This window comes from Rhododendron vialii, chromosome 13a (assembly GCF_030253575.1).
Source record: "Rhododendron vialii isolate Sample 1 chromosome 13a, ASM3025357v1".
Taxonomy (NCBI): Eukaryota; Viridiplantae; Streptophyta; class Magnoliopsida; order Ericales; family Ericaceae; genus Rhododendron; species Rhododendron vialii.
Genome location: NC_080569.1, coordinates 30,147,599 through 30,173,849, shown reverse-complemented (window position 1 = coordinate 30,173,849; position 26,251 = coordinate 30,147,599). Strand labels below are relative to the sequence as shown.

The 26,251-nt window shown below is 39.9% G+C and overlaps 3 protein-coding genes and 1 non-coding gene across 5 annotated transcripts; 2 read left to right on the top strand and 2 right to left on the bottom strand.

Moving 5' to 3' along the window:
- Positions 1–1,016: 1,016 nt before the first annotated feature.
- Positions 1,017–12,595, bottom strand: LOC131312491 (homoserine dehydrogenase). Of its 2 annotated transcripts, none has more exons than XM_058340275.1 (13): positions 12,522–12,595; positions 12,272–12,489; positions 8,974–9,124; positions 8,592–8,669; positions 8,261–8,376; positions 7,976–8,029; positions 7,181–7,268; positions 7,003–7,095; positions 5,028–5,068; positions 4,250–4,303; positions 3,993–4,156; positions 2,432–2,501; positions 1,017–1,284 (listed from the first exon to the last, which is right to left on the bottom strand). In XM_058340275.1, exons 1-13 carry the CDS (start codon positions 12,583–12,585, stop codon positions 1,159–1,161), a joined length of 1,317 nt encoding a protein of 438 aa, XP_058196258.1. In that variant the 5' UTR covers positions 12,586–12,595; the 3' UTR covers positions 1,017–1,158. The 2 variants fall into 2 exon arrangements, with proteins under 2 accessions (XP_058196258.1, XP_058196259.1); XM_058340276.1 differs by lacking the exon at positions 1,017–1,284 and adding an exon at positions 1,545–1,676.
- A 5,438-nt stretch (positions 12,596–18,033) lies between these two features.
- LOC131312490 (uncharacterized) lies at positions 18,034–21,257 on the top strand. The gene is made up of 3 exons (XM_058340274.1): positions 18,034–18,422; positions 19,297–19,624; positions 20,874–21,257. Exons 1-3 carry the CDS (start codon positions 18,275–18,277, stop codon positions 21,091–21,093), a joined length of 696 nt encoding a protein of 231 aa, XP_058196257.1. The 5' UTR covers positions 18,034–18,274; the 3' UTR covers positions 21,094–21,257.
- On the top strand, positions 20,366–20,473 carry LOC131315451 (small nucleolar RNA snoR100). The gene has a single exon (XR_009196779.1). It is a non-coding gene; the product is annotated as a small nucleolar RNA snoR100 (small nucleolar RNA).
- A 1,621-nt stretch (positions 21,258–22,878) lies between the features above and the next one.
- LOC131312489 (NDR1/HIN1-like protein 13) lies at positions 22,879–25,230 on the bottom strand. The gene is made up of 3 exons (XM_058340272.1): positions 25,070–25,230; positions 23,305–24,457; positions 22,879–22,936 (listed from the first exon to the last, which is right to left on the bottom strand). Exon 2 carries the CDS (start codon positions 24,424–24,426, stop codon positions 23,608–23,610), a length of 819 nt encoding a protein of 272 aa, XP_058196255.1. The 5' UTR covers positions 24,427–24,457; positions 25,070–25,230; the 3' UTR covers positions 22,879–22,936; positions 23,305–23,607.
- Between the last annotated feature and the right edge of the window lie 1,021 nt (positions 25,231–26,251).

Sequence of the window (26,251 nt, the reverse complement as noted above, 5' to 3'; positions counted from 1 at the left end):
GTAAAAACTCAACTTTTGATATATGTATCGATGTTCGGACAAGCTGATTTTTTGCGTAACTACATTATTTTGCGGGCTCTATAAAATGCACGGTTCGGATTTTTCAAAAAAAAAATATGCAAAGGGGGCCCACACGGGGCTGTCCGGACCGAACTTTCACTCTTTCATATATTCCCCTCCTATTATATCCCCGTACCATTTTCAGAATTTTTTTTAACAGAGATAAATGGGCTGATAATACACCTAAATTGTGAAACGCTTGTGAGACGGACTATAAAAATTAATTTGAGATGCATACAAATTGACCCGAAAATTCTTGCATTATAAAAAACAAATGCATTGTACCTTAGGCTTAGGGGTGTTAAATATGCAGGTTTGGGTAGCTTGGACGGGTTGTGCATGGATTAGGTCTTTAATGAGCTACTGACCCATTTACGATCTAATTAGCTAGATACGTAGTATTAGGGAAAATGACGGCCCATGACGTGTTTTGATAATTAATACCCGCCAAGGACATACTGAGAACATTTGTTAATGCTGAAAATGTCCTTGGAATGTATTAATTATCAAACACGTCCTTGGCCGTCATTTTCCCAACGTATTTACCATAAACCGACCATTTATAAAGAGTAAAATCTAACCCGCCCATTAACCCAATTACATAGCTATTTTTAAACTAAACATACTCCATCCCTCCCATTTTATTTGCTTATATAGTAAACTCCATAACATAAAACATATTCATTTTTTTTTCCGAACAATTACCTGTTTCTAAACCTGACAGAGCACGCAACCAATCAGAAGCAACTTCAACGTATCTCCAAAACACCAAACCATGTAACAAGATACTCCGTACCTAATATTTTCCCATGGGCCCGGCTAAATACAACTGCGAATTTACTACATGTAGCCAATTCATAAAAGGGAATCCAAAAATTTCCTTTTATGAATTGGCTACATGTAATAAATTCGCAGTTGTATTTAGCAGCACCCTTTCCCATATGCTCAATTTGAACTAGTGCCATCCACAAGTTATCAGTACAATAATCTCAACTCAATGTTTTCGGTGTTCGATACCTTATCAGTGACCTTGATGAGTCATACAATCAAGCAACTACAGCTCTGAGATGATTCCAACTACAGCACCAAAAATATTTGTCAGTGGAATAAATCTTGAACATCAAAGACATCAGCGAGGACGCCAGCTGCAGTAGTATCATTGCCAGCTCCAGCACCTTGAATAACCAATGGTTGTTGATTGTAACACCTGCTTGATATCTCCAACTGCAGCAAGGCATACATATCGTCACATTTCATATCTTGTTTAGCACCTAGTGAGGTGAGGGATAACGCAAGAATGCTTGCATGATGTTATACTGGAATTCCTCAAAAGAAATGTAGGAACAATATCCATTCATGGAGATTCAGTTCTGACAGTTTTGCAGAAGTGCATAAGAGGCCAAGAGAGGAGGCTTCTGCCTCCTGGAAACAGTTGAAGTGCTTATGTGATGAGAACAGATTCAACACAGAGATGACCAAAATTTCTAAATCCAAGCATGTGTCTGGTAAAATGAAAGCATGTTCCGAACTGTTGAACTTCTTTGCTTCCAAAGACCTGTCTCTGCTGTAACAACAGCAGAAAGCTGGAAAAAATAACCAGCACTTCAAGTCACCTCCTGAGGATGGAAATGGTGCATCATCTGATAAGTTTTTCTACAAGATGCTTGTTGTAGTAGTTATGAAAGGTGTAATAATGTTTTTAGTTTCGTTGAGTCCCTTTGTCTATAAACAGGTGCCTAGGTGGTTAGGGTCTCCTTTGTACACTACCAGAAAAAGTGGTTTCACCGCCGTGGCTTTTCAAAAAATGCCAGAGTAGTGTATTTTTATGGGACTTTCTAAACGTTGTAAGTATAAGAAGGGAACAATAGGTAAAAGGGAGGTAAAATAGTAAAGGCCCCAGAGAATAGACGAATTTGCAGAGCTCTATTAACTGCAAGTGAGGACAAAGGTTGTACCAGGTAGGAGGAGGAAAGGAGTGTTAACAGTTTCCCTGAAGAATTCCACAAACGCCACCAAAAGAATTTCCAGAAAAAGTTAACTTTCTTCTCCACGTGTCATGAGTAATAAATAGAAAAAGGATGAATGACAATAAGAAGTGAAGCAATCAACTCCACCAGAAGTACGAATAAATGATGCATGAGTCCGCCATATATTCTCATCCATAACCTCTATGCAAGAAAACAAGAATCAGTCAATTTTTCTCCAAATTTCAAGTTTGTAATCTCCAGACTCTCGATATGTACACTGATAGTTTGTGTGCTCATTGGGTATCGTATGCAGCAAGAATTTTCTTTTATTAAACAAACAAGAGACATAGTAAACAAAAAAGAAAGTATAAGATGGAACAAATAGAGAAATAAATAATGCTTACCACATTGTCACTTCCTCTCAATCTTCCCAAAGGAGTGTCTTTTGGAAGCTCTTGGATGCCAACTTCACACCTATAAAAGAGGGAAGGCTGACAAGCGTGTGGAAGTACATAACCGTGATGAAGCCATCAAGTACAAGATTACTATAGACTGTGCCTTGTCCACACACAAGGAATGGTGCTTACACTGGTGCAAAAACAAAGAAAAAAGATGTCTTCTTAGTTAACTAAGGACAGTAATACCCCGCACACTGGCGCAAAAACAAAGAAAAAAGATGTCTTCTTAGTTAACTAAGGACAGTAATACCCAGGAAGTCTCAAAATTCCTTTCATTGTACCTTGATCTTTCCCAACAGAAAAATGTTTTGGAGCCATTATTTTAAAAAGCACTATGCTTGCAAATTGAAAATCGAGATCAGATACTAGCCCATTCATAAAGATGTCAGATGGGCAGGTGACACGTAACATCGTGCACCAACTTGGTAACTAAGAGTAATACATTAATATTGTCGAAAGGGGTACTTGAAATATCAGGTAGGTCTTAGGGAAGAATTTTATTCTTTCAAACAAAAAAATTGATGCTTTGCAGTTTTTTATTTTATTTTATTTTTATGTCAGCTGGCAATGCAAAAATATCTGTTGCATGCGTGCTGGGAAGACTGATCAGCTTTGTACACAGCTCCATCTAAAATGAACACCATGTACAATAAAAAGGATGGTAGAAACAACGAAAAGTAAGCGTTGGCAAAGCTCAAAATAAGACGTGCACTTGATATTGGCCAAGCTCAACTTCATATCCTTGACACTGCTACGTCTCTTCTTTTCTGATCTTCTAGTACTTCTATGTTTTCGGGGGAAAATTGTGTTCACAGCAGCTCATCTTTCGAATTGGATGCCCACTAATCTTCTCTCCGATGCTTCTCCTGTTCTCCATATGACGGTTTCTTTGGTTAAGTTCCTGAATATTCCTTTCCCTGTGCGTTCAGTTCAGCTTGCTTTGTCCTTCTCCTAAAGAGGGACCGCTCTAAACTTTGGGCTCATATTGTCATATTATATTAATAAAAAAGGCTAACGTTGTGATATAGTGACCAAAAAGTTGTAGGTGTCTTGACATCTTATCTTCCTTAAGCATCTACCATATTTTTCCCTTTCCCCCAAAACTGTGACTGTAGCCAAAGAGGATTTGATAAACATTAATCTATTCCCTTCAAATATGCAAGTTGAGGACTATATCGCTATTCTAGAAGTGTTTAATATACTGCCTGCTACCTCTAGGTCTACTCTCCTCCCTCCTCCTTTAGTCTACTCTCGTCGTCGTGCAGCTTCTTTGCAGCCACCTCCCAGCTCTTCTGCCCCTCAAACTGCTTCTGAGGACCATGATCCGTCTGACAGCCGGTATACTATTCGTGGCAGTCATCCTCTGATGAAACTTGGTTTTACTAATACTTGTTTCTCCTCTTGCTATCGTCCACAAATCAGATGATATGCCTCGTAAAAGACACAAACATTCTCTACCATATATCAAACTCACAAGACCTTGATTGCAAACGAACTAGAAGAGTACCTTAAGTCATCAATCAAGCAAACATAACGAAGCACATTGCCATTTGAAGAAGCCTTTTCAACCCTCTCTTGGATGCCTTTATCAAGCAGTGGAAGGCCATTCTCCAAAAAAGATGCAATAGACATTGTACTTGGTCCCATTTCTTCAGGATATAAGCTTTCAACCTACACATTGAAGCAGTAATTTCATCGGTGTAAATCTGATCGTACCTGATCTGGAAGTTGATGAAAAAAAAAAGCATCATCACATTCCCCAACCTTGATGTCGTTCAAGACAATCCGCTTACCAAGAAGTCGAGCAAGGATCAAAGCCTGTTTTCAATTATAGGAAACACCTTATTGATCAATACAGGCTGCAAATATAAACTATATCAAAATAAGCCTACATAACACACTTCTTCAGCTTTTCATCATCTACTTCTAGTAGTATGATAAAGTTTCCTTAGAAGAGTGAGACCCTGTATAGTTGGATACTAACTTGAATTACCAATAAAGCTACGAGTGAGTTGACATGGTATGTTGTGGTAAAAAAATTGTATCTAACAAATTTAACTGGACATATGCCCCTTGAGATCACGAAAAGGATTCATGTAGCCAACAACTGATTCAGACACAAGAGTACAAGACTTGGTTTGGCTTTGTTTAGTTAGTAACGGAAACTATCTGTGCACAAGAGAAAGTCTTCGAATTTACATGTTAACAACTTCAAGGTTATGGTCACTCCAAACAGTTTCCAGATTGCTTCATATTTGATATAACCGAAACAGGAAAGAAATAGAAGATTTGATTTTCTAGAATGCCACCAACCATACTATTTGTTTATATGCCAGAACTCCTACAGAGTACATAGTTATGACAGTTGTAATAAATAGAACTAATGCTTCTGCACAAGTTCAACTAATTGTATCCATATGTTATTACGTATCCCTCTGATGGAATACTTCCTTGAAATTAGTTTCCGCTCAGCTACAGGTAAGAAACTTAAGGAAGGATGGCATGGAGTCTCCCTCTAAATATATACTCAGAACAACCATACCTTTCTTGCTACATCCATCCCGCTGAGATCGTCACGAGGATCTGTTAAAAAATATAAGTTCCAAAATAAGTTTTTCTTTTATTGAAAAGTAAGGTTCTCTTCCAATTTCAAGAAAATCTTGCAGCAGAACCTTCATTAAATGATAACAAGTTGGTCAAAGGGTGTTTAGAATTTAGATGCCATTGATATAGACAGTTTTCCAAGTTCGTTATCCAACAAATAAAGGCAATTTAATATTTCATTGTCATAGGCAATATTAGCCAGAATTCAATAATAGCATTTTTTTTTTTTCCGGATCTTGTCCTTAACAATTCCTTGTTTTTACACTTTTTGACTTTATACTTGAACTTAGCCATTCATTCTTTTTGAATCCCAACCGTCCATTTTGCTAGCTGATCAGCACTTGATCCTAGCCTTTGATTTTGCATGGTGAGCAACAATTAATCCTAGCCTTTCCCCATAAATACCTAAACTCCCACACTCAAGAAGCCTTTCCCCCACCCCCTTGTGTGTTTGTTCCAAGTGAGAGAAAGAGGGAAACCGAACTTGGAGAAGTCGAGGTTGTGGAGAGATGTTCAGATCTACGGTTCATGACATAGTACGAGGTACTGACTGTATACAACATGATTCCATTTCCTGAACTCTTTGCAAGAGTAGTCTTTTATTCCCTTCATTGATAATTGGTGGTTGTTTTACTTTTTACAAGATTTGTATGCATGTTTATAACTTGGGTTGGCATGATAGTATACAAGGTTCCTTTTGGAGAGAATGTGTCATATATTTGAGATGTGCACTCCGTCAATGGAGCAGCTAGATCCATGCATTGAGCCAAGGGACAATCAAGCATAAGTACCACGGCAAGGGTGAGGATGCCACTTTGTGAAAAGACAAGAAAAGACAAACGAAGGATACACTCGCCAAAAGAGTTGCTCAAGAGGGCCAAGGATGCCACTAATATTAATTATTATGTAAAGTGGAGAAGGTTACAAGCTTGGGCTAAGAGTTGCCTTGATGAGCAAAGGGTGTCTCAAGGTAATCTGATTGAGCACTTGGGAAAACCTTTCATTTGTTCTCTAAGTGCGTAGCCTCGAGGCCGAGGCACCATGTGCGCAAGCCTCAATTGATTCACCCACAAAGGAGAGCATGGAGATCTATGATTGCTCCATATGTCACCTAATGAGGTTGACAGCAGACCAAGCCCATAGAAAATAATTGGGAAGCATGTATTAGCCTGTAAAAGCTTTGAATTAATAGCCTTAAAATAACCATAAGTCCATGCTAGCCTATCTGTATCCCCAATCCATAAAATAGCCCACGCAGAGCATGGCCATCTATTTGATTTCCCAAGTCCATGCCACCATAAGCTCCAATGGATAATTACTTCAGCCCATGCAAGCCCTGTTCCCACGAACACCGTATTCTTTTATTTGACTACAGACCCTACACCTCCTAAAGCAGCAGCGCACAGCGATAGCAGCAGCATATTCCACCTTGTCTCTTCGATCTACGGCAGGCAATCTGGTATGGACTCATCAATGAGAATCCTAGCAGCAGCACTCTTGATCTGGATCTAGAAACGATTGAGATTGTTGTCGATTACGTGTCTGCCCTCTTCTACATATCCGAGAAGAATTGCTAGTGTACTTGCGTGTCAGGAAAACACATGAAAATAAAAAAAGGGGGACACGGTCAACAGCGATTAAAGGGCATGTCAGACACGTATCCGAGACGTTTCCATATCCCAGGCGTATGGGATATCGGAGGTACACGAGGCTGGAGAACGTGTTGGTTTTTTTTAGAAGAAAACAGTCAATATGAAAGTGAAAGGTGGGGTGGGGTGGGGGAAGGAGAGACACCCTAATTGATCTTGAAATCAAGGATTTGGATCACTTTTTACCTAGTTGTACTTGTTCAACCAAGAACACTATAAATCTGTTAATCAGATATACTGATGCAGGACTACAATTTACCAGACCTGGTTCAGTGTAACCAAGATTTTTTGCAGATCTAACAACTTGGCTGAACGGCTTTCCATCTTCTACCTCGCTCATTACAAACCCCAGTGTACCTGCAAACAAACAAGTTCTAGATGTGCAAGCCAGAGTAAAGAAGATGTAAACTGATTTCAAAAAAAAGAACATGAGTATTTCTACCGCTTAAGCTCCCGACAATACAGTGAACCAAGTCTCCAGATGAAAGCATCCGGTTTAAGGATGCTATGACAGGGAGGCCGGCACCAACCTGTCAAAGCAAAATAAACAGAGAAAGTAATAATTGAGACTAGAAAGTGCTGTCACAGTTGCCATAGCATGAAATGATGGGAAATGATAAGCCTATTGACCCGAGATTTTTATGAACAAAAACAGAAAAAACTCTGATATATCTGAAGTAACAGGAGAAGCCAGCAGGTTTTGGAGAAATATGTACACAGGATAATTGCTCTTTCCCAGATGAAGCAACTAGTACGCCAAAGCTACTTAGAGAAGCTTATATTAAACAAAACAGTCCAAAAAAGAGGTTTCCAATTTGTTAAAAAATCACCTTCCAAGTACCACCACCACTTTCAGTAAAACCATTATTAACCGTTTGATGGCCAAGGAAGTCGAAAAAATCTACAGAAATTCAACTAGTTATCTTGAAGACATTCAGAACTGTTTTTCTGCTAATTTTAGTAGACCCATCTTCACATAGTCAAAAAGCATAGAAGATGGTATTTTAAAGCTACGTTAGAGAGACCTCAAAATCTTTAACCGGTTTGGAATCATCGACGCAAGAATGTAGTAATCTATTTGGATATAGCACAAGTTGTCAACAGAATTACCAATTTAGGACACCAAGCCTGGCAATGTTCAAAGGTGAGAAACAAAAACAAGAATCTATTGTTAGAAGAGATTTCTAACAGCATCGGCGGGGGAAGGGTGGGGGGGGGGGGACATTGGCACACTTACAGTTGACTCATGTCGAATGCGACGTGGGCATGCAAGCAATTTCTCATAATCCTCCTGCAAGCCAATAAAAAGTATAACTTTCAATGAAAGCTCACTGAGTTACCGGGTATCCACAAGATAGAAAAGTTAGCAGAACAACCATTTTAAGGAATTCTTCCCCACAATTCGTCATGGTGATATGTAAGGAGCACAATCAACAACATAATAGTGTTTGCTTTATTACAAAACAACATCGAATGCTTCTGTTACAAACAGAGATGCTGGTGTTCATAAATAGTTAGTTACCATAGAAGAACTAAGAGGCTTCTTATTGGCCATCACAACACAACAACCCAACTCTGCCACTCGGCTGAGCACTCCGGTAGTATCAGAACTGGCAGAGCAGTCAATGACTGTCAAACCTGTTGCAATAATCTTTAGTTCAATGGATATGGAACTAATAACCTCGTTCGATAAACAATTCCTTCAGCTGGAAACAAAATAGTGGATAAAAATATGCAAGGTATGCTGGGAAGATAAACTGCTATGCCACAAATATTCCTCCAAACACCATCCAAAAGTTTGCCCTCAAGCACACAGAGAAGAAGCCTACATTTCAGCTCAGATTTGTACAAACCTGTGGATCTAGCCAGAAGGGCTGCAATGTCGATGATTTTTCCCATACTTTCTGGGTTCGAAAACACCTTATGTTGACCTGTCCAAGTAACAATAAGATAACAAGACGTGTAAGCAAGTTGATGAGATTTGAACAGCCAAGAGCCCTAGTTTGAGCTTTTATGAGGGATTTTTTCAGTATAATCATATATCGATTCATGAAAGACCAATTACCATGCTTACAAGAAAGGTCAAAGATCAGGGGGGAAATTTAACTCCTTGAAAAATTCTTTGATGAAATTAAATCAATAAGTCATGTATTAGTATCCACACTCATAAGATTATACATACATAACAACCCCCCTCCCTCCTTTCTCGAACGGCAAAAAAAAAAATGGAATTACCTGAATTACTAACTGTCAGCAGAGAAGAGCCTTTCAACTTGGCCTGACAAACTTCAAGAAGAAAGGCATCATCTAACTCCATGGTGAACACATCCAATGGAACGAGTAACGTTTTACTATCGCATATTCCCACAACTCGCAAGTGCAATTTCTGTCACATAAGAATAGAATAATCAGGAAATCTTAATAATACCCCCCAAAAAATTCAAAACCTATACAAAGTCCAGGTCACCCGATTCAAATTCTTCAGCTCAAGCATGCAATTACAGACTTTAAACATGCCTAAGTCCTCTTTATGATCCATAGATCAGGCTTGAAAGCAAGTATTAGCAAGACATAAGACACGAAATCATAGAAAATGCTTATGGAACCATGATGTCAATCACTATTACCAGTCTTGCTGCAATACGATTCTTTTACACAGTACTTTTAGTATAGTCATGCAGTACTTCCAAGCTTAGTTGCAGGAACCTCCTATCCATGTGGTGAATCCACCTCTGAACCTCGCTCCCGCACTCCTCAGACTCTCCTAGTAACCTCGCTCCCATTGAGAAAGTAGCCCGCTCCCAACTAGGATAGATTATAGAACCTCTTAGGCATGTTCATCCCAAAAGAAACTAAAGTACAAGATACCAAGTAAGAGAAAATATGATACGATGATAGGATAATAGAAAAATAGTAGCTCAAATTCGCTCAAGTACTTAGCATAAACAAAATTTTACCTATATTTGCTAAAACAATATTTGTAATCGACATGAATAGCGAATTAGTAAATTTACTTGTGTACCATTTAAGTATATTTTTATAACATACCTAAACGCTCTCCCCAGCGCTCCCAAACAAGGAGCTTCTGTGATCCTCTGCTCCCCTGCCTCCGCCCCTGATCCCGCTCCCGCTTTGTGCAACTAAGCTTCAAAGTGTATAGTAATTTAGAGAGCTCGATATCACATTGAGTGAATTACTTCAAAAAAAATATTCCATCTACTTCACACGCCCCGTGCTCGAGGATATATTCATGTACTATACCACAGCACAAGATTATTGCTGAAAGAATCCAAAAATGTTTAAAACAAAAATCAAGGGGGAGAAAATGAAGAATGCTATTATACTTTCCACTATTGGGGTGTCATTACAAGCACTTCTGCTTGCTTTTCCTAAAACTTGATAGAAAAGAAAAAGAAAAGTTCATTTGGCATGTACTTTTTCAGCTACACCAAATTATAAGCGATTTTATGATCTTCAGAACTTAAAGTTCGATGCATCTGATGGCAACCGGTATCCCTTCATTTTCCTCGCATTCCCAATTCTCTTTCTTCATGGGACCAATACGAAAAACACAGTGGCCATCTTAGTCTGCAGTAATACACTAGAATTGTCCTATTTAGCCAGCAAAGCCATTATAAATCGACCAAATTTGACCTCAAGTGATTGAAGAGAAATCCACTCCGAAGTATGGATGGTCATCCATCCATCACTGGTCAATGGAGTCATAACAATTCTATGGCAATTGGAGTGCACTCAACAGAACCACAATTTAACTAATATGAAATTCCCTCAGAGAGCAAAAATATGTGATACCGTTGCACAACCTTCTATTTTGTTTCCTTCCATCTTTTTCTTTTTCCATTTTTTTGACCTCATTTTTACCTCCACTTTACTTTCATTTCCTTAAAAAAACTCATTTATCAACTGTGATTGTCCTGCACTTGTGATCTTTTACCTCTAAGATTCAAAGCCATGATTTTAGTAAGCTGAGCAAACAGGCCCCAACAGGAGATGTCCCACAGACAAGAGCAGCGCCACATATTGATTAACGTGTTCACTTCACACCAGCAGCTTCCAGAAATTTGTCAAAATTTCTGAAGAATGTAAAACTAGTTTGCCCAACAGTTTGGAGCACCAGCGAAAAAAACCAGTGCTAGCAGCTTTAGTTAATTTTTTGGGGCAAATTTCCATAAGATATGTGTCTGAGACAACTGTGAAATTGGTGGATTAACGGTTGTTTCCAGATACACATTGAAAATGACAAAATAGCGTTAAAGGCGATTCCATAATATCTAAATCGCCGGAGCCATTTGTAAAACTGCATAAACAATATTACAAACGAACATGGGGCAGACCATGCAAGGCTTGTGAGCTGTGAAAGAGTTTCTGAGTTAGTAAGTTCGTAAGTGTCCTTTAAGTTTCACAAAACACATATTCACGTGTGTTTAAGCTAGCACTGCTTAAAACTTTTGGAACCAACACTGCGGGACAGTGCATTCGCACAAAATTATGATATCCTTACCGTCTAGTAGCGAAAAGCAGAAACAGTGGCACTTTCTATCAGAGAGAACACGAGCACGTGCACACACATTGAGTGCTGAATAGTAAAAACATCTTTTCCAATATATAAAGGGAGAGCACCCGTTTGGTGTCTCCCAATATTTGTCATTGTCCCTCAAACACTCTTAGATTGACACTTCAATTGCTTTTGTTTCTCATAACTGCTTTGGGTAGGTTAGTAATTAGATAAGACCAAGATTTGAATTTTGTGCTACCACTTTTCAAGGGACTAGGAGTTAACTGTCCACCATCTTCCCACAATCATCAAATCCAGTCTTGCTTCTATGTGTATGCATTTGACATGTAACTACTTCAAATCGAGACCAATAAAACGAACAAATTAAGAAGAGACAGAGTGAAGTAATTACCACCATGTAAGAATCTTCTTTCTTCTTTTATTTTTCTTCGTACTTTCAGAGATAGGAGAAAGCATTGTCTGTTATGCAGCTTATGCTGATTTGTGTGTATGCGCGTGGGAAATTTTGATGAGTTAAAGATATTATTTATAAATCCCATTGTCAGATAAGTTTTATGGACAGGTTTGAAAAATATATACATTCTGTTATTTGCTTTTTGATCTAATGATTTTATTTGATTGTTAAGAATTATTTGGGCCATTAAATATCTTTGTACCTCCTAATAAACTTATTTAACTCCACCCAAATGATTTTTTCTTCTAATTTGCACGCATCGCGTGTGCCACGAACTCTAGTCACATAATCCTTCATAAGTCCTCCGCTTCCGCTCGCAATCCTTGATCTGCACTCGCCCTCTCAATACTCACTTTTGTAAATTTTAGTACTTTGGGATATCTTTAAAAGAAGCTTTCACACTCGCACCCGCGCATTATTATGTGACTTATTAGATATACACACATCTAAACACAGCAATACATAAATACATACATGTACAGAAATTTCGATATATAACAGAACCTCAATCTCAAATTTCAATTTTGTTTGTAGATACGCACCTGTTTAGCATGAATGGATCTGCAGGAGACGATGTGCTGGAGGAGTTGACGTCCAACCCCTCCACAGCCAATCAGCAGAAGAGGGATATTCTTCATTGTTTGTTCCCTTGAAGTCATCGCAGTGGTTTTCGCTTGCTGTGCTGCTACTCTCTTTTCTTCTTCGTTTTTGACAAAGGCCAAGGGTTCTGGGTTTCTGTTTAGGGTTTCTTCTATGGCAAGTTGGCAACGGCTTGATTTGATCTGGATTTTACGGCTTGATTTGATCTGGATTTTACAGTTGTCGTATCCAAACCCGAATCATAACCGACGGACATGGTTTATCATTTGGTAGTAATTTTTACTAATGAAATTTTTTGAAACTGAGGATTCTTAGTTTAATAAGAATTCTTTTAGTTCAAATATTTTGACAAAAAAAAAACTATGGATTTTTTCATATATGGAAAAATAAGAATATTCTCGGTCCAAAAAGATTGAGAATATTTTAAACTTTGTGTACTAAGAATATTGTCAACGAAATTTTTATGTGGGGTGGAGGTGAATATTTTCAACGTGATTTCTATGGTGGTGGTGTGTAGGTGATGGTTTTGAAGTGGTGACACTTAATTTTAACCTTGAGAAAATAAAAATTCTAAGATTTATGAATAGAGAGTATTCTCGATACGTTGAGTAGCAATATAAATTGTGATTATAATGTGGTAGGTTATGGTGTTTAAGTGGTGGACGTGGATAGATGATGGCAATAGTGATTGGGTAGAGTTGTGGTGGCAACAATGGTGGTAAAGTGGAAGTGTGGTAGTAATGGTGGTGTAGGGGACGAGGAGGTAGAGAAATGATGGTGGTAGTAAGATAATGGTTTTAAAGTAAGTGGCGATGGTGGTGAAATGTGGGCATAGTGATAGGGTGGAGGTGTGGCGCTGAAGTGTTGGTGTGTAGGTGGGGGTGGTAAAGTGAAATGAGGGCAATGGTGTTGGTGGGGAGTTAGGGAGGATGTGTGGTGGTAAAATGATGGTGTGCAGGTGGTGGCAGTAGTGGAGGTGTATTCATGGCAGATGTTGTGGTAGTAGCGGTAGAAAGATGGTGATTGGGAGTTGGCGGTGGTGTTGGACCTTAGGGACGGACGGACAGTCAATTTAAAAAAAAAATTACAGAAAGCAAGCAAAAAGTGAAATGCGTTTTCTCTTTCGTTCGAGAAAGAAAGAAAATGAGCATAGGCGTTGTTGGCGGTGGTAAAGGGGGGACGGTTGTGATGGTGGTGGTTAAATGATAGTTTTTGGGATGTTGGTAGTGGTGGAGATTTGGTGGTGGTAGTGGTGGTGGTGATGAAATGATTTGCGGGTAGGTGATGGTATTGCAAGAGATCTAATGTGCTTGGGGCACATCCAAAAATTATTTACTCATGTAACGCGCCTCAGGAGCCAATCTGCGTCCCCGGGCGTGTATGTTCTCTACTGGCGTAATGCTACTTAGGCACATTTTTGGTGTGCCCCGGGAGTATGTAAGTGTTCCAACAGATGTAATGTGCCTCTGGCACAATTGTAATGCGCATCTAATGCTCCTTAGGCGCGATTCAAGTGTGCCCCAGGCGCATCCATTTAGGCGTATTTTTTGACCTCCTCGGGCGCATATAAGTGTTTCAACAAATGTAATGCGCATCTAATGCTCCTTAGGCGCAATTTGAGTGCGCCCTAAGCGCATTTTTTGTGCGCCCCGGGCGCATGTCAGCATTTCGACATATGCGAATGCTCCTAAGGCGCAATTTGAGTGTGGCCCCAGGCACATCTATTTAGGCACATTTTTTGTGGGGCGCATGTAAGCGTTTCATGTAATGCGCATGCTCCTCAAGCGCAATTTTGAGTGCGTCCGGCGCAACCATTTAGGCGCATTTTTGGTGAGCTCCAAGCGCATGTAAGTGTTTCAAACTTTCAACAAATGTAATGCGCCTTTGGCGCAATTCGAGTGCGCCCTAGGCGCATCCATATATTCTTTATCCACCTGCTAACCATCTTGCCAAATATTGTTATTACAACTACACTAATTCCATCACTCTCACTTCACCACCAAACTTCTACCATCATTGTCGCTCCATCGCTATCACTCGTTGACCGCCGTCACCACCTGTACCACCATCATTTTACACCTGCATCTCGAACACACTAACACCGCCACCACTTCAAGATCACCATCTCAATTGCCACCCAAAATTCATTGGGAATATTATCAATCAAGAAAATTGAGAATTTTATCAATCACTTAATATTCATCATTGGCCCACCTACACGGTTTACCTTATCACTTCACAACCATTATGCTGCCATCACTACCCCTCTAACACCATCACCATCACCATCACCATCACCACTACTACGAATATCATACCTCGGCTTCCACCATCATTTGACCACCACGTTACCACCAGCCCTCCACCCCCACTAGTACTATCAGTACAACCTCACCTCGCCACTATCACTTCACATTCGTCATCTCACTAACTTCACCACCACCTCCACTTCTACCACTATCACTTCACAATCGCACCTTCACCACCCCTACCGTCATTCACGCACTATCACCACCACAACCACCTCTCTGGCGCTCCACCACCATTGTCACCATTGTTTCACCACCACCCATAACATAAAAAGAGTTTCTACCACCACCACTTCGCATATTCATTTTGGTTCTTAAAATCCTTGCGCACGGTTCCTATAAATTTTCTCTATCTCTCTTTCTCCACTCATTACTCTAAATAACTACTCTCAAAACCCAAACCGAACACTCAACAGTGTCTAGTATATTTTGTAATCTAAATAATTGAGAATTTTCTCAATCTTGCTGGATTGAGAATATTTTCAATCTCCAAATTCTATTGTAACAGCCTTGATTTTTTGTCAGTAAAAATTTCGTTAAATATTTGAATTTTATTTGAATTACTTATTTTTACTTTCAGTAATCTGTCGTCTTTAGATTCTAGTCATTTAGAAGTAATAACTCTTGATTAGAAACCCTACTTGGCCAATAGAGTTAGTTTCTCAACCGACTCATTGGAGGAACCAAGCACCCAAACTCACCTAGTTACTAGATGAACCTTTTGCCTTTACCCATTGGTCAATAGATGTTAGGGTAATCTTTGTCCATTGGACAATAGGCCTCCTATTAAAATATGTTGATTAGTACATGGATATAGTATTATATGGGTTTATAAACACATGTGCAAGTACAAATATGCATTGTTTATTAAATATTCTCCCACCTCTTATTGTCCATTGGTTATTAACCGCTAGGGAAACTATTACCCATTGGGTAATAGCACTAATCTTCCAACAAAGTACAAGGTTTTGTTTAAATAATCAAGTATGGATTTTCCATGTGATTTTATGCATTAAAATATTGGGGTATATCTAAACCCTAGATTTCTAAAGTACTTTATTGAATAAACTAATACAAGTACTTTATTATTATTTTCATGAGGAGAATCCTAGCCTATTATTTAATTGGGTACTTGGTACCACTTATATATTTGAATATTGGGTATTTGTATACATGTATCAAAACCCTAGATTTGTTTAGTACATAATTCATTAGTTTATTATAACATGTGCCTAATTAGATTATTTTAAGGGAATATTTGATTTTGTAAATCTAGTACGTTGGTACTTTTTACTTATTCTTTCTTGTTTATATAGTGTACTAGGAGAGATAGAGAGAGAGAGAGGTGCCGAAAGGGAAAGAGAGAGATAGGAGAGAGAGAGAGAGGAAGAAGAAAGGAAGGAGATTTGGTTGTACCTCCCATGATCTTCTTCATATTTCAAATCATTGGGTGTATCTTTCTTCCTAGCCAAAATCTACCTCCCAATTGTCCTTTCTTTGTTTGATTAAATCACAAAATCTTGTACAAACTATTTTTCTTTCCACCAAATCTTCCATAATCCCATCCAAGGTACAAAAATCTAGCCTTGCATGCCTAAACCTAGGAAAGAGTTGTACAAGCAAATCCATAGCCTATCTTTCAAGCTATCTAGTTGATTTAAAGTTGAGATTTGGGGGGGGGGGGGGGGGGGGGGGGGGGGGGGGCGGCCTTGAGAGAGAGAGAGGGTATGCCTTGGCCTATAAATAGCAAGTCATTCCAAGTTTCAACTCACACCTTCACTTCTTGCTCCAACTTCTCTCTAGAATTCTTTTGTTCTTGCTTTGTTCTTCTTGTTCTTGAGTTCTTCTTGTGTTCTTCAAGAAACTCATCCAAAGCTGCCACTAAACCGCCACCCGACCACCCTTCGATCCAAAAAGTTTAAGTAGTTTAGTTAATATCGAGTTTCAAAAGAAACCTTCTCTTTCGAAGCTACCGGGAGCTTTCTGTAGGAGGTTACTCCGCCTGATAGCCGACTTACCTTTCATAGTCATCACTACCACCAAGAAGTAAGGTAGAGTCCCTCGTCCACTAACTCAACGTATAACATAGAACCGTATGTTGAAAAGAATAATCGCTACCATTTAATACGAAGTATTTGTATTTTGATATTTCAAAGAAGTTATGAGCATGCATACATGAATTGCTTGTATTACTTGTGTTGTGATATGGAGTTGGTTGATCTTGTTGGATTCATGCATACTTTTGTCCTACTGCGGAGTCTATGCATGTAACGAGACACAAGAACCGAGAAAGTAGAAACATGGCACCTAGGGTGTGGTCAATGAAGGAAAATGTGTTCTGAAGAAGGAAATATTTTGAAACTACATTATGACCGATTTTGGTTGCATAATGTGAGTTGTGTGTGTGCGTGTGTAAAAGAAAGATTTGTAAAAAATCCAATGAGAATCCGAAGCGACGGAATCATTGTGGGGATACTCGGGAACCCGGAGCAGCGGAACCGAGGGGTGAATTTTCGAAAACCCAAATGGGAACCCGGAGTGGCGGAACCATTGTGGGATACTCGGGAACCCGGAGCAGCGGAACCGAGGGTTTTGAATTGTGGCTTGGTTATCCGCGGAGAGGAGCCAATGCAATGTGTGCCAATGGGAACCCGGGACGACGGAACCATTGTGAGGATACTTGGGAACTCGGAACGGCGGAACCAAGGTTGGGTGTGTTAAAAATGAGTTTTTGAAATAATGAATGGGTCATGAAATGAGGAAAACGAGACACGACTTACGAGATGTCGCGTAGGAGAAACTCATAACTCTTGGACACCAACGATGATTGAATATTGAATGCGGATATGTCATTGTTAATTATTTTGGCTAGATTAGCATGTGTTATGAGGAAATTGTCGACTTTATGATGTATTGTCTGTAAGTTAAGGGTTAGAGGGTTTGGATTATTCTATTAAGCGTTGTAGCTCACGGTGTTGCCTTTTTAGTGACCCTGACATATTATATTAGTGGTGACGCCGGTATAACATGTCGGACCTCTTAAATGAACAGGGTCTACACCTTGGAGGCCTTTGGAGCAGAAGAACTAGCCCGGATGGAGGAATAAGCAGAGCAGTAGTTAGGAACCCTAGTTCTCTCCCTTACTGAATAATTGTACTCTTGTAAAGACTTTGCGATGTAATAATGAGCCTGACTCACTTTGTTTTTGTAATAAAATGTCCTATTAACGTACCCAAAATTGGGGGCGTTACATCTATAGCCAGCACTTCAAAATCATCACAGCCCAAAACACGTTTAGAATATTTCTCGATTGAAAGAGATTGGGAATTTTTCAGGGGGCAAATTGATACAAAGTGATAGTTGGGGGTGTTTAAGAAGTTAAGTCCACGTCTAAATTACTCATCCAGGAAGGATAGATCTGCTTTTCTCCGAATAGAAGTTACAGAGAACTGTAAAAGCTGAATCTTGAAATTGTGCTCGCAGAATCGTAATGTACCTTTTAGATTTTCTCAGTAGTACCCAAAATCCCCATTTGTATATATACGTATACATATGTATATAGTTGTTATCAGAGAATAGAATAAAGAAAGATATTGGAATTGGGTTTTGTTGGGTATTGAATTCAATTCATCCACAATGGAAGGGTTTAGTGCGGAAGATCTGTCGACAATCGGAGGAATCGCCACCGTATCGCTGCTGCATTCTTTCATTCCCACCCACTGGCTTCCCTTCTCTATCGTCGGCCGTGCCCAGAAATGGACCCTCTCCCGAACCCTTTTCGTCAGTAAGCCCTCTCTCTCTCTCTCTCTCTCTCTCTGTACATATATATATATATATATATATATATATATATATATATATATATATATGTGTGCGTGTGTGTGTATATATGCCTATACTAGACGCCGGGCACACTCAATGCGCGTGCAAAATGCAAACCGTGTTATGCAACTGATGAAAAGATGGAGATCTTGAATTGTGATTAATCTTTAAAAGGGGTGGTTTAGGAGGGGGGAAAAATGCGTGAGCCAGTCTCAAAACTGACCTTAACACTATAAAGGGTGTTCCCTGTATAATAGTAATAGATGGATAATAGATATTAGGCGTAGACGTGCTTGTGCATTTTATGCTTCTTTGATCGTGTCTATCATGGGTATTGAAATGCATTTGTTTGCTCAGAATTGAGAGGAGGCAGATGGGAAAACAAGTTAAGCGTTTTTCTGCATCGTATATACTGGTTTTGTTTCGGGGTAAAAAAATGTTTCCTTGGGTACCGGATTGATGATCTGGGTGGAAATTACCAAATGAAGCATTGGAGGGTATGATTTCTGATCTAATTGCTTTGGCGGTGATGTTTTTGGTTAGAACAGGATAGGAACTGAAGATTGTTTTTTTGTGTTTACCATTTCTGTGTTTCCATATACATGGAAATGGAAAACTTTGCAGACTGAAAAGGGGGTTTGTTTAATGAGAATGCTTTCTTTCCTGTTGGTTAAGACTTAAGACGCATGTGGAGGTCAGATGTAATGGCAACTAAGACGTTAGTTTCAGTTGGGGAAGGAAAATGTAAATTTTGGAACTAGTTTCAGTTAGATTCAGAAGATGGCTGATTCCCATTCTTGTTCATGCTTACAATTAATTTTGTGTTCATCATGCAGCCGCATTTGGAGCTGTTTTGCATGTGTTATCCACTTCGCTTCTGGGTATTACGGCAATCACCATATCAAATACCATTGCTGGCGAGGAAACTGTGCATAAACTGGCTTCATTGTTGCTTGTAATTCTTGGTGGTAGTTATATTTTGCTGTTCGTAGCTGGAAAGGGTGGCCATAGCCATTCCCACAACCAACCAATGGAGAAAATGGCTGTGGCTGGGCTTGTTCTGGTTCCTGCGTTATCTCCTTGTGCCACCACTCTTCCGGTGTTTCTTGCTGTTGGGAACTCATCCTCCATGATGGTGCTTGCTATCATAGTGCTGTTATTCAGGTACTTCTACCAAATGTAGTTGACTTTATAGTCTTGTGTTTACAGCTCTATATATCTTTTGTGTAATTAGTCGAGGTTATGGGTTTTTCACTATCTTACCATGTCAAAGTTGATTTGTGTAGAGGCATATGGAAACACATATTACGGTTCTCAAAAAAAAAAGGGGGCGGGGGGGGGGGGGGGGGGGGGGGGGGGGGGTGGTGTGGGGGGGGGAGAAAGAAACATATATTACCATCATCATTATTTAGCTCTTAGATATTTTCCTACTTAGAAACTTAAGTCTAGTTATTCCAATGGATTTTCTCTTTCCTTCTTCGGTAACCGTTCATCAATGTGATCATTCTTGGGACGCTTAAAGCAATTTGTGCTGGTGTTTATGTTTGGCCTGGTCTGTAGACTTGTTATGGCTACAGTTTCACCGCAAAACATTGAAAACTTCAAAATTTCTTTTGAACATCTCTAAGCAATGCAACATGCAGCTTATGAGAGCCTCAACTAATTTAAAATCTTAACTACCTAATTTGTCGTGTACTTTGTCCCAACCATGTGGATACTGCCAATTTAAATTTGAGCTTTGGTCGTCTTATGCTCTCAGCATTCTCTAGCAATTGCTTAATCTGGATTTGTTCAGATAATCCAATAGAGTAAATTTTGTCCCGGACTGGTGTTAGTGAAACTCGTACTTTTTGTATTCCAAGAAAAGAAAATCGTATTCTTGTGCATACCGATGCTCTGGACTATCAATGAAGGAAACATGGTAATGTGCACATAAATTGATTTGGGTCTCTACGCCTGCCCTCTCTGATGCCATTTGGCTTTGATTTGGGGGCATGGTTTTATAACAAAATGTCCTTGTAGCTCCTCGGTTCTTGGAGGTTTAGGGGGGCCATTGTTTTAGTGGTATTCTGAGAGCAGCCACTTTGTGCATATATTGCCAAAGGTTACGTTTATCTCCAATCATCTCCGCCCATACCCCCAATGATTGGGGACTAGATGGGTTATGTTATGTTGTTATGTTGTTGTACTTGTTGTACTTCAAACTATGTCTGGATCTTGGATTCATGGGGGAGTTTATGGAAGAAACAAAAAAGAAAAGACGGGATTTGTGAAGATCTCTCTCTCTCTCTCTCTCTCTCTCTCTCTCTCTCTCTCTCTTCCTTTGACAAATCTCACATCATATGCAATTTCCAGACATACGTCTCAACATCAACTGAAATTTGACACAAGTTGATTGAATTTTGATCTGCAGTACCATAACCGTAATGACGTCGCTGGTGGCTCTCTCATTCTATGGCGCAAGCCAAATCAAGTTTCATTGGGTGGAGCGCTATGACAAGCTTCTTGTGGGCTCAGTGCTGTGTTTGGTTGGAATTTTGACCCTTCTTTTTCATGATCACGAAGGACACGGACACGGACACGAGAGTTCTACCACCGGAGAGCATTTGCACAGGAAACTCATTGCTCTATGAAGGGTATGCTTATGAATCATGTATTAAAGTTTGCATTTGGCGTGGTTACTATTTACAGTGCTTGTTTGTCGGGATCGTGGAAGTAGATTGGTTGTACTAACTTTCAAGGCATTTTGCCATTAATGAAGCAATGAGAATGTCTTGTGTTGGATGTTTGATGATGATTCTGGTATTTTGGAGTTGTTTCCAACTTTTTATGTTTTTTTTGGGCGGAAGCAAGAGAGTGGATAGAAAAACAGATACAGATTGTTCACAATTGGGCTTGGTAAACCCATAGTTAGCTTTGATACCCCAAGGGCCTGGTAAATGAAAAATTATTTGGTCGTCTTGCCCACAGATATTGTGTGGTGTTAAGGGGTGTTGGGGCATCACATGGTGGTGTCCAAGAGCCACTAAATAATAACTCCAACCCGATGTTTTTCAGAGAGAACAAAATAGACAGCTTTGAAGACCGAAATTCCAGCGATGCTCGAGCGAGTCTTGTTTCCGTTTTTGTTGGCTTGTTTTAGTTTTTTTGTCTTCTCTCTTTATTAGGCCTATGGACCGTGCAACTTGTATCGGTGTTTTCATCAATATATTTGCATTTGGAATTGGAATTGGTTGTCCTCAAAAAACCGGCCTAGGTAAACGGGCAGGTTTATGGAACGAGCTAGTGGATGGGTTGGACTTTAACCCAATACACCTGCCCATCACCATTCGAACTGGGCTATCCATAGCCGGATGGAGGGAGAGGGACTTGTCCAGTCCCGTCCATTTTTTATTTTTGTGGGCTTTGCCCTAGGCCCGCAACATTGATCGGATCTGTTTATTTTGTAAAGCTCGTTGAGACCTTCCTCCATGGAAAAGAATTATGTTCGTCGGTTAACAATCGACGGCTGATTGGTAACCGATGAACATGATTTTTTGCATGGTAAAAGGTCTCGAAGAGCTCTACAAAATAAACGGATCGAATCATTATTTCGAGCCCTGGATGAGGCCCCAAAAAATTGAAAATGGGTGGGACGAGACGGGACAATAAGAGACTGGACAGGACCCTTCCCCAGATGGAGATGCTCTAAGGCCTAGTTTTTTACTCCTAATTGACACCGCTAATAAAGTCAAATCTTTGACCCCAAGCATGAGACAGAGCACCAAATAATTTTCATTTTACCTGTCCCCCATTAACATCTCTGTCCTCTCTCTCTCTCTCTCTCTCTCTCTCTCTCTCTCTCCCTCCTTGTAACTTTGTTAAGCTTGATGAATTTAATCTGTACACATTTGATACTAACATTTTTCCTGTGGTTAAGACTTCACAGAGTATAAAATGGCATATTTTTCAACAAGAATGAAAGGCTTAATAGAAAATTACACGATGACAATTATGTTTCATTCAAGTGAATATGTTGATATCTGACCAAATTGGTTTTTTGTACGGCTCATGAATGCGCTGGGGCCTACAAAATGAACAGTTTAAATCATTAAGTCAAACTATGATGGGTCATATTTTGCATCACACGAGAATCGTATGAGAGAAATTTCATTTTCTTCATGATCAATTCTATTGGAACAAGCAATTCCCAATGTCTCTAATCATCTTGATTTTTTACAAAATAGATGAACGCGTCGTCCGCCGAGGTCTGCAAAACGATTGAAATCATGTTGAGTCTCGTTTTACGTTACACATGAGAACCATGATTAAAAAAATATTTGACTCTACGATGCCAATATAATATAGTGGCATATATATATATCCCATCTCATAAAAAAAAAGCAAAAGAATATTAGAATAACAACATGAACATGGACTTCACTCCAAAAGAATATATTTAATATTGCATGAAAACTTGTACAAAGAACGTTGCATCTGCAAGCTTTGTAGGATCAAGCGCTTACCATCTTACCAAAACCCGCAGGTAGTGGTAAAGGCGCAACTCTATCTCTTTATACCATAGCGTAGCAGGCCCCAAGCGCCACGGTTCGACCCGCGTGGGCAGGATGCTGGCCCGCGACCAACAATCCCCCCCCCCCCAGCACCTGCCCGCAAGCAGCATGCCATCCAGGGGAGTCGAACCCGCAACCTTGGCTCTGATACCACTTGTAGGATCAAGCGCTTACCATCTTATCAAAACCCGCAGGTAGTGGTAAAGGCGCAACTCTATCTCCTTATACCATAGCGTAGCAGGCCCCAAGCGCCACGGTTCGACCCGCGTGGGCAGGATGCTGGCCCGCGACCAACAGCAACCAATCCAAACTAAAAAGACGGAGGATTTACTGAGGAAAAAATAAACAATAACTATTCTAATCGACACCGTCGTAGGATATTTTTGCCGAAAATTTCTGTATCTCTATACAGAGGAGTTTTCCGGCTATTGGATAAAAATCACATAATCCAACAATCGAAAAATCTCTCGACATTAGAGGCACGAAAATTTTCGGGACAGAGGAGATCGAACTGTCCGTGAGTCTTATTTTTCTCTGTGCAAAATTCTCTACAACCAAGAAAGGATCAACCCACCCCCCAAGTCCCAACTACTACTACCATATTTTCAAACTCTTTTTGCAATCGCTAGAAACGATCTTCGACGACGTCGTCAAGCCATCCACCGCCACCTCGCACGTGACCTTAACGGTGATCGTCCACGTCTTAACGGCGCCGAACTTGATCTTAACGGGGACCTTCATGCGTATCGAGAACGGCACCTCCCCTTGCTTCTGCTCGCTCGCTAATGCCGCGTTCACGGCGCTCGTTAACAAAATCTTCGAGCCCTTTAACGCCGTCTGGAAAACCGTTACATTGTTCGACGGCTGGTAAAACGCCGGTAAGTTTCCGTTACAGAGATTCACGTCGGAGTAGTAGACACTGACGGAGCTTCCCTTCCCGTAGTAGATCCCGATCTTGTCGTTGGGGTTTTCGGCTCTGACGGTGACGTCAAATTCCGGCGAGATCGCGGAAGGCGACGTCAGGTTGAAGCCGCTGATCGCGATCTCTTCGATGGAGTACTTAGGGGCCTCGGGGCGGAAGACGAGGTAGAGGATGCCGGCCGCGGCGGCGAGGAGGAAAACGACGAGTGCAAGGACTCCGAGCGTCCAGCAGCAGAAGCAACGGCAGCAGCTGCGCCGCGGCTTTTGCCGGGCAATTTTTTTCTCGTAGCGGCGGGCGTTCTCCGGCCGCGGGTAGCGGTATATCGTGTCCTTGGGGATTTGGATCACGTAAGTCCCCGGCGCCGGGGAGCCTGCAGTTCTGGGAGATGTCAGTGGCGGCTGTGGTGCTTCCGCGGAGGATGTTCTGGAAGATGTCGGTGGAGCTTCACCGGAGGATGGTGGGGAGTTGGTGGGGTGAATTCGCTCCGTCATATTTTCGAGTGTCTGCAGATGTCCCTCTTATCTGCGGAATACGAGAAAACGTTAGGTGGGTGTATCTAAAGAGTCATTTTTGAATGGATGGAGGGGCATTTATACGTATCAGGGGGAATGTAAGTTACGTGCATAATTTACGCGCTTTAATACTTATTTTATTAGCATATCATGAAATAGAACAGTTTTCCTCATAAATACTCTCAACTTTTAAAATTTCAAAAAAGAAAAAGAAAAAGATTATGTTCATCCTCATTAATTACAATTCTCATGATGAAACGGGTTTTGAATTTCGAAAAAGATTTCCTTCATGTGTATACCGATTTATTCAAACGCACCTCTCGGATACATTATCCAATAGAATCAGACTTCAGTAAAAATTGCTTTTTTTCGTCGTCGAAAATATATTATGATCATTTGAGACAGCACCGACATCTAGTAAGCTCGTATATAAAGAATCCACCGCGTATTTAATCGGCCATAGGTAATTTTTGTTGAATGTTCATGATTGATTTGACTGCATATCCAAGTAGCAATCGAAGAGCAAAGAAATGTAGCAATAGGGAGAAGAGAAAAACAGAGCAAGAAGAAGAAAAGCTAGGCAGGCAGATAGAGATAGAAAGTTACGAAAATACCCACGTACCTGAAATCAGATGAATGGGAAAGCAATACACAAAAGTCTCACAAAATCTCTTATGGCTTCTGAATGATATCGTCTATATATATACACACGAGAGAGAGAGAGAGAGAGAGAGAGAGAGAGGCACACGGTGAGAAAGAGTAAGCACACGGAGAGAGAGAGAGAGAGAGAGCGCACACGGTGGGTGTGATTAAATTAAAGGGAAGATTTCACATGCAAGAAACAGAATAAATTTCACACAGTGGGTTTAAATGTTTCAGAATATCAATATCATGGAAGCGTGCATTCTAATGCCACTGACTTGGAATTCTTATATTATTTGAGAAAATGAGACAGGGACAAGTATGTCCTCCGGACTGAAGTACACTTTTGACATGCTCAACTCCATCTAGTGACATGCTATTTTTCCAACAGAAAATATTGGTTGCGTCGGTGATATTTCGTCGTGACAGTGACATGGTCGAATCAGAACATGGTTGAACCAACCAATTAGATCTTTCCTTCGTCGACTAAGGTCGAATCAGAACCATCTTAATTAGGTCCCACATTGTTAACAACTCGCGTTTGGCTGTTTTAATACATGTCGAGGCTAGCAATGCTAATTAACAAGCTAACGACGATAAATATCTTATCTTCTTTGCAAAATCGCCGAATTTTAAAATCTCGCAAAATTTCAAAAAAGAAAAAAGGGTTTAAATCACCAAAATCATTGCTAGTATTAAGCATATAAAAACAAAGCTGATTGTTATTGTGACTAATACTCTCTCCGTTTCTAATTTAAACACTTAGGTATTATGGGAAGAAAAACTAAGACGCTTATTTTTTAGTTTAACTTTTATACTTTTTGAATCTATCTTGACGAGCAATACTGAGAAATAATAAAATTAATTAGGATTAGAAAATAACAAAATTCACTACAAAATATAAACCATAATGCAAAAAGTAGTTTTTTTTTTAAAAATTAATTTTTTTATTATAAATTCTCTCTATTGTTTTTACTTGTCTGATATCTATAATATTTAATTCTTATCCATCTAGGTGTTTAGAAATCTTTCATCAAGATGAAGAAAAAATTTAAATGTTTTGACCAAAAGTTTTAAAAATTGACATATAAAAATAAGTTAGGTTAGCATTCATCTCTTTTGCCCTTTTGCTTTTATTTGTTTGGATATGTGCTTTTCCTTA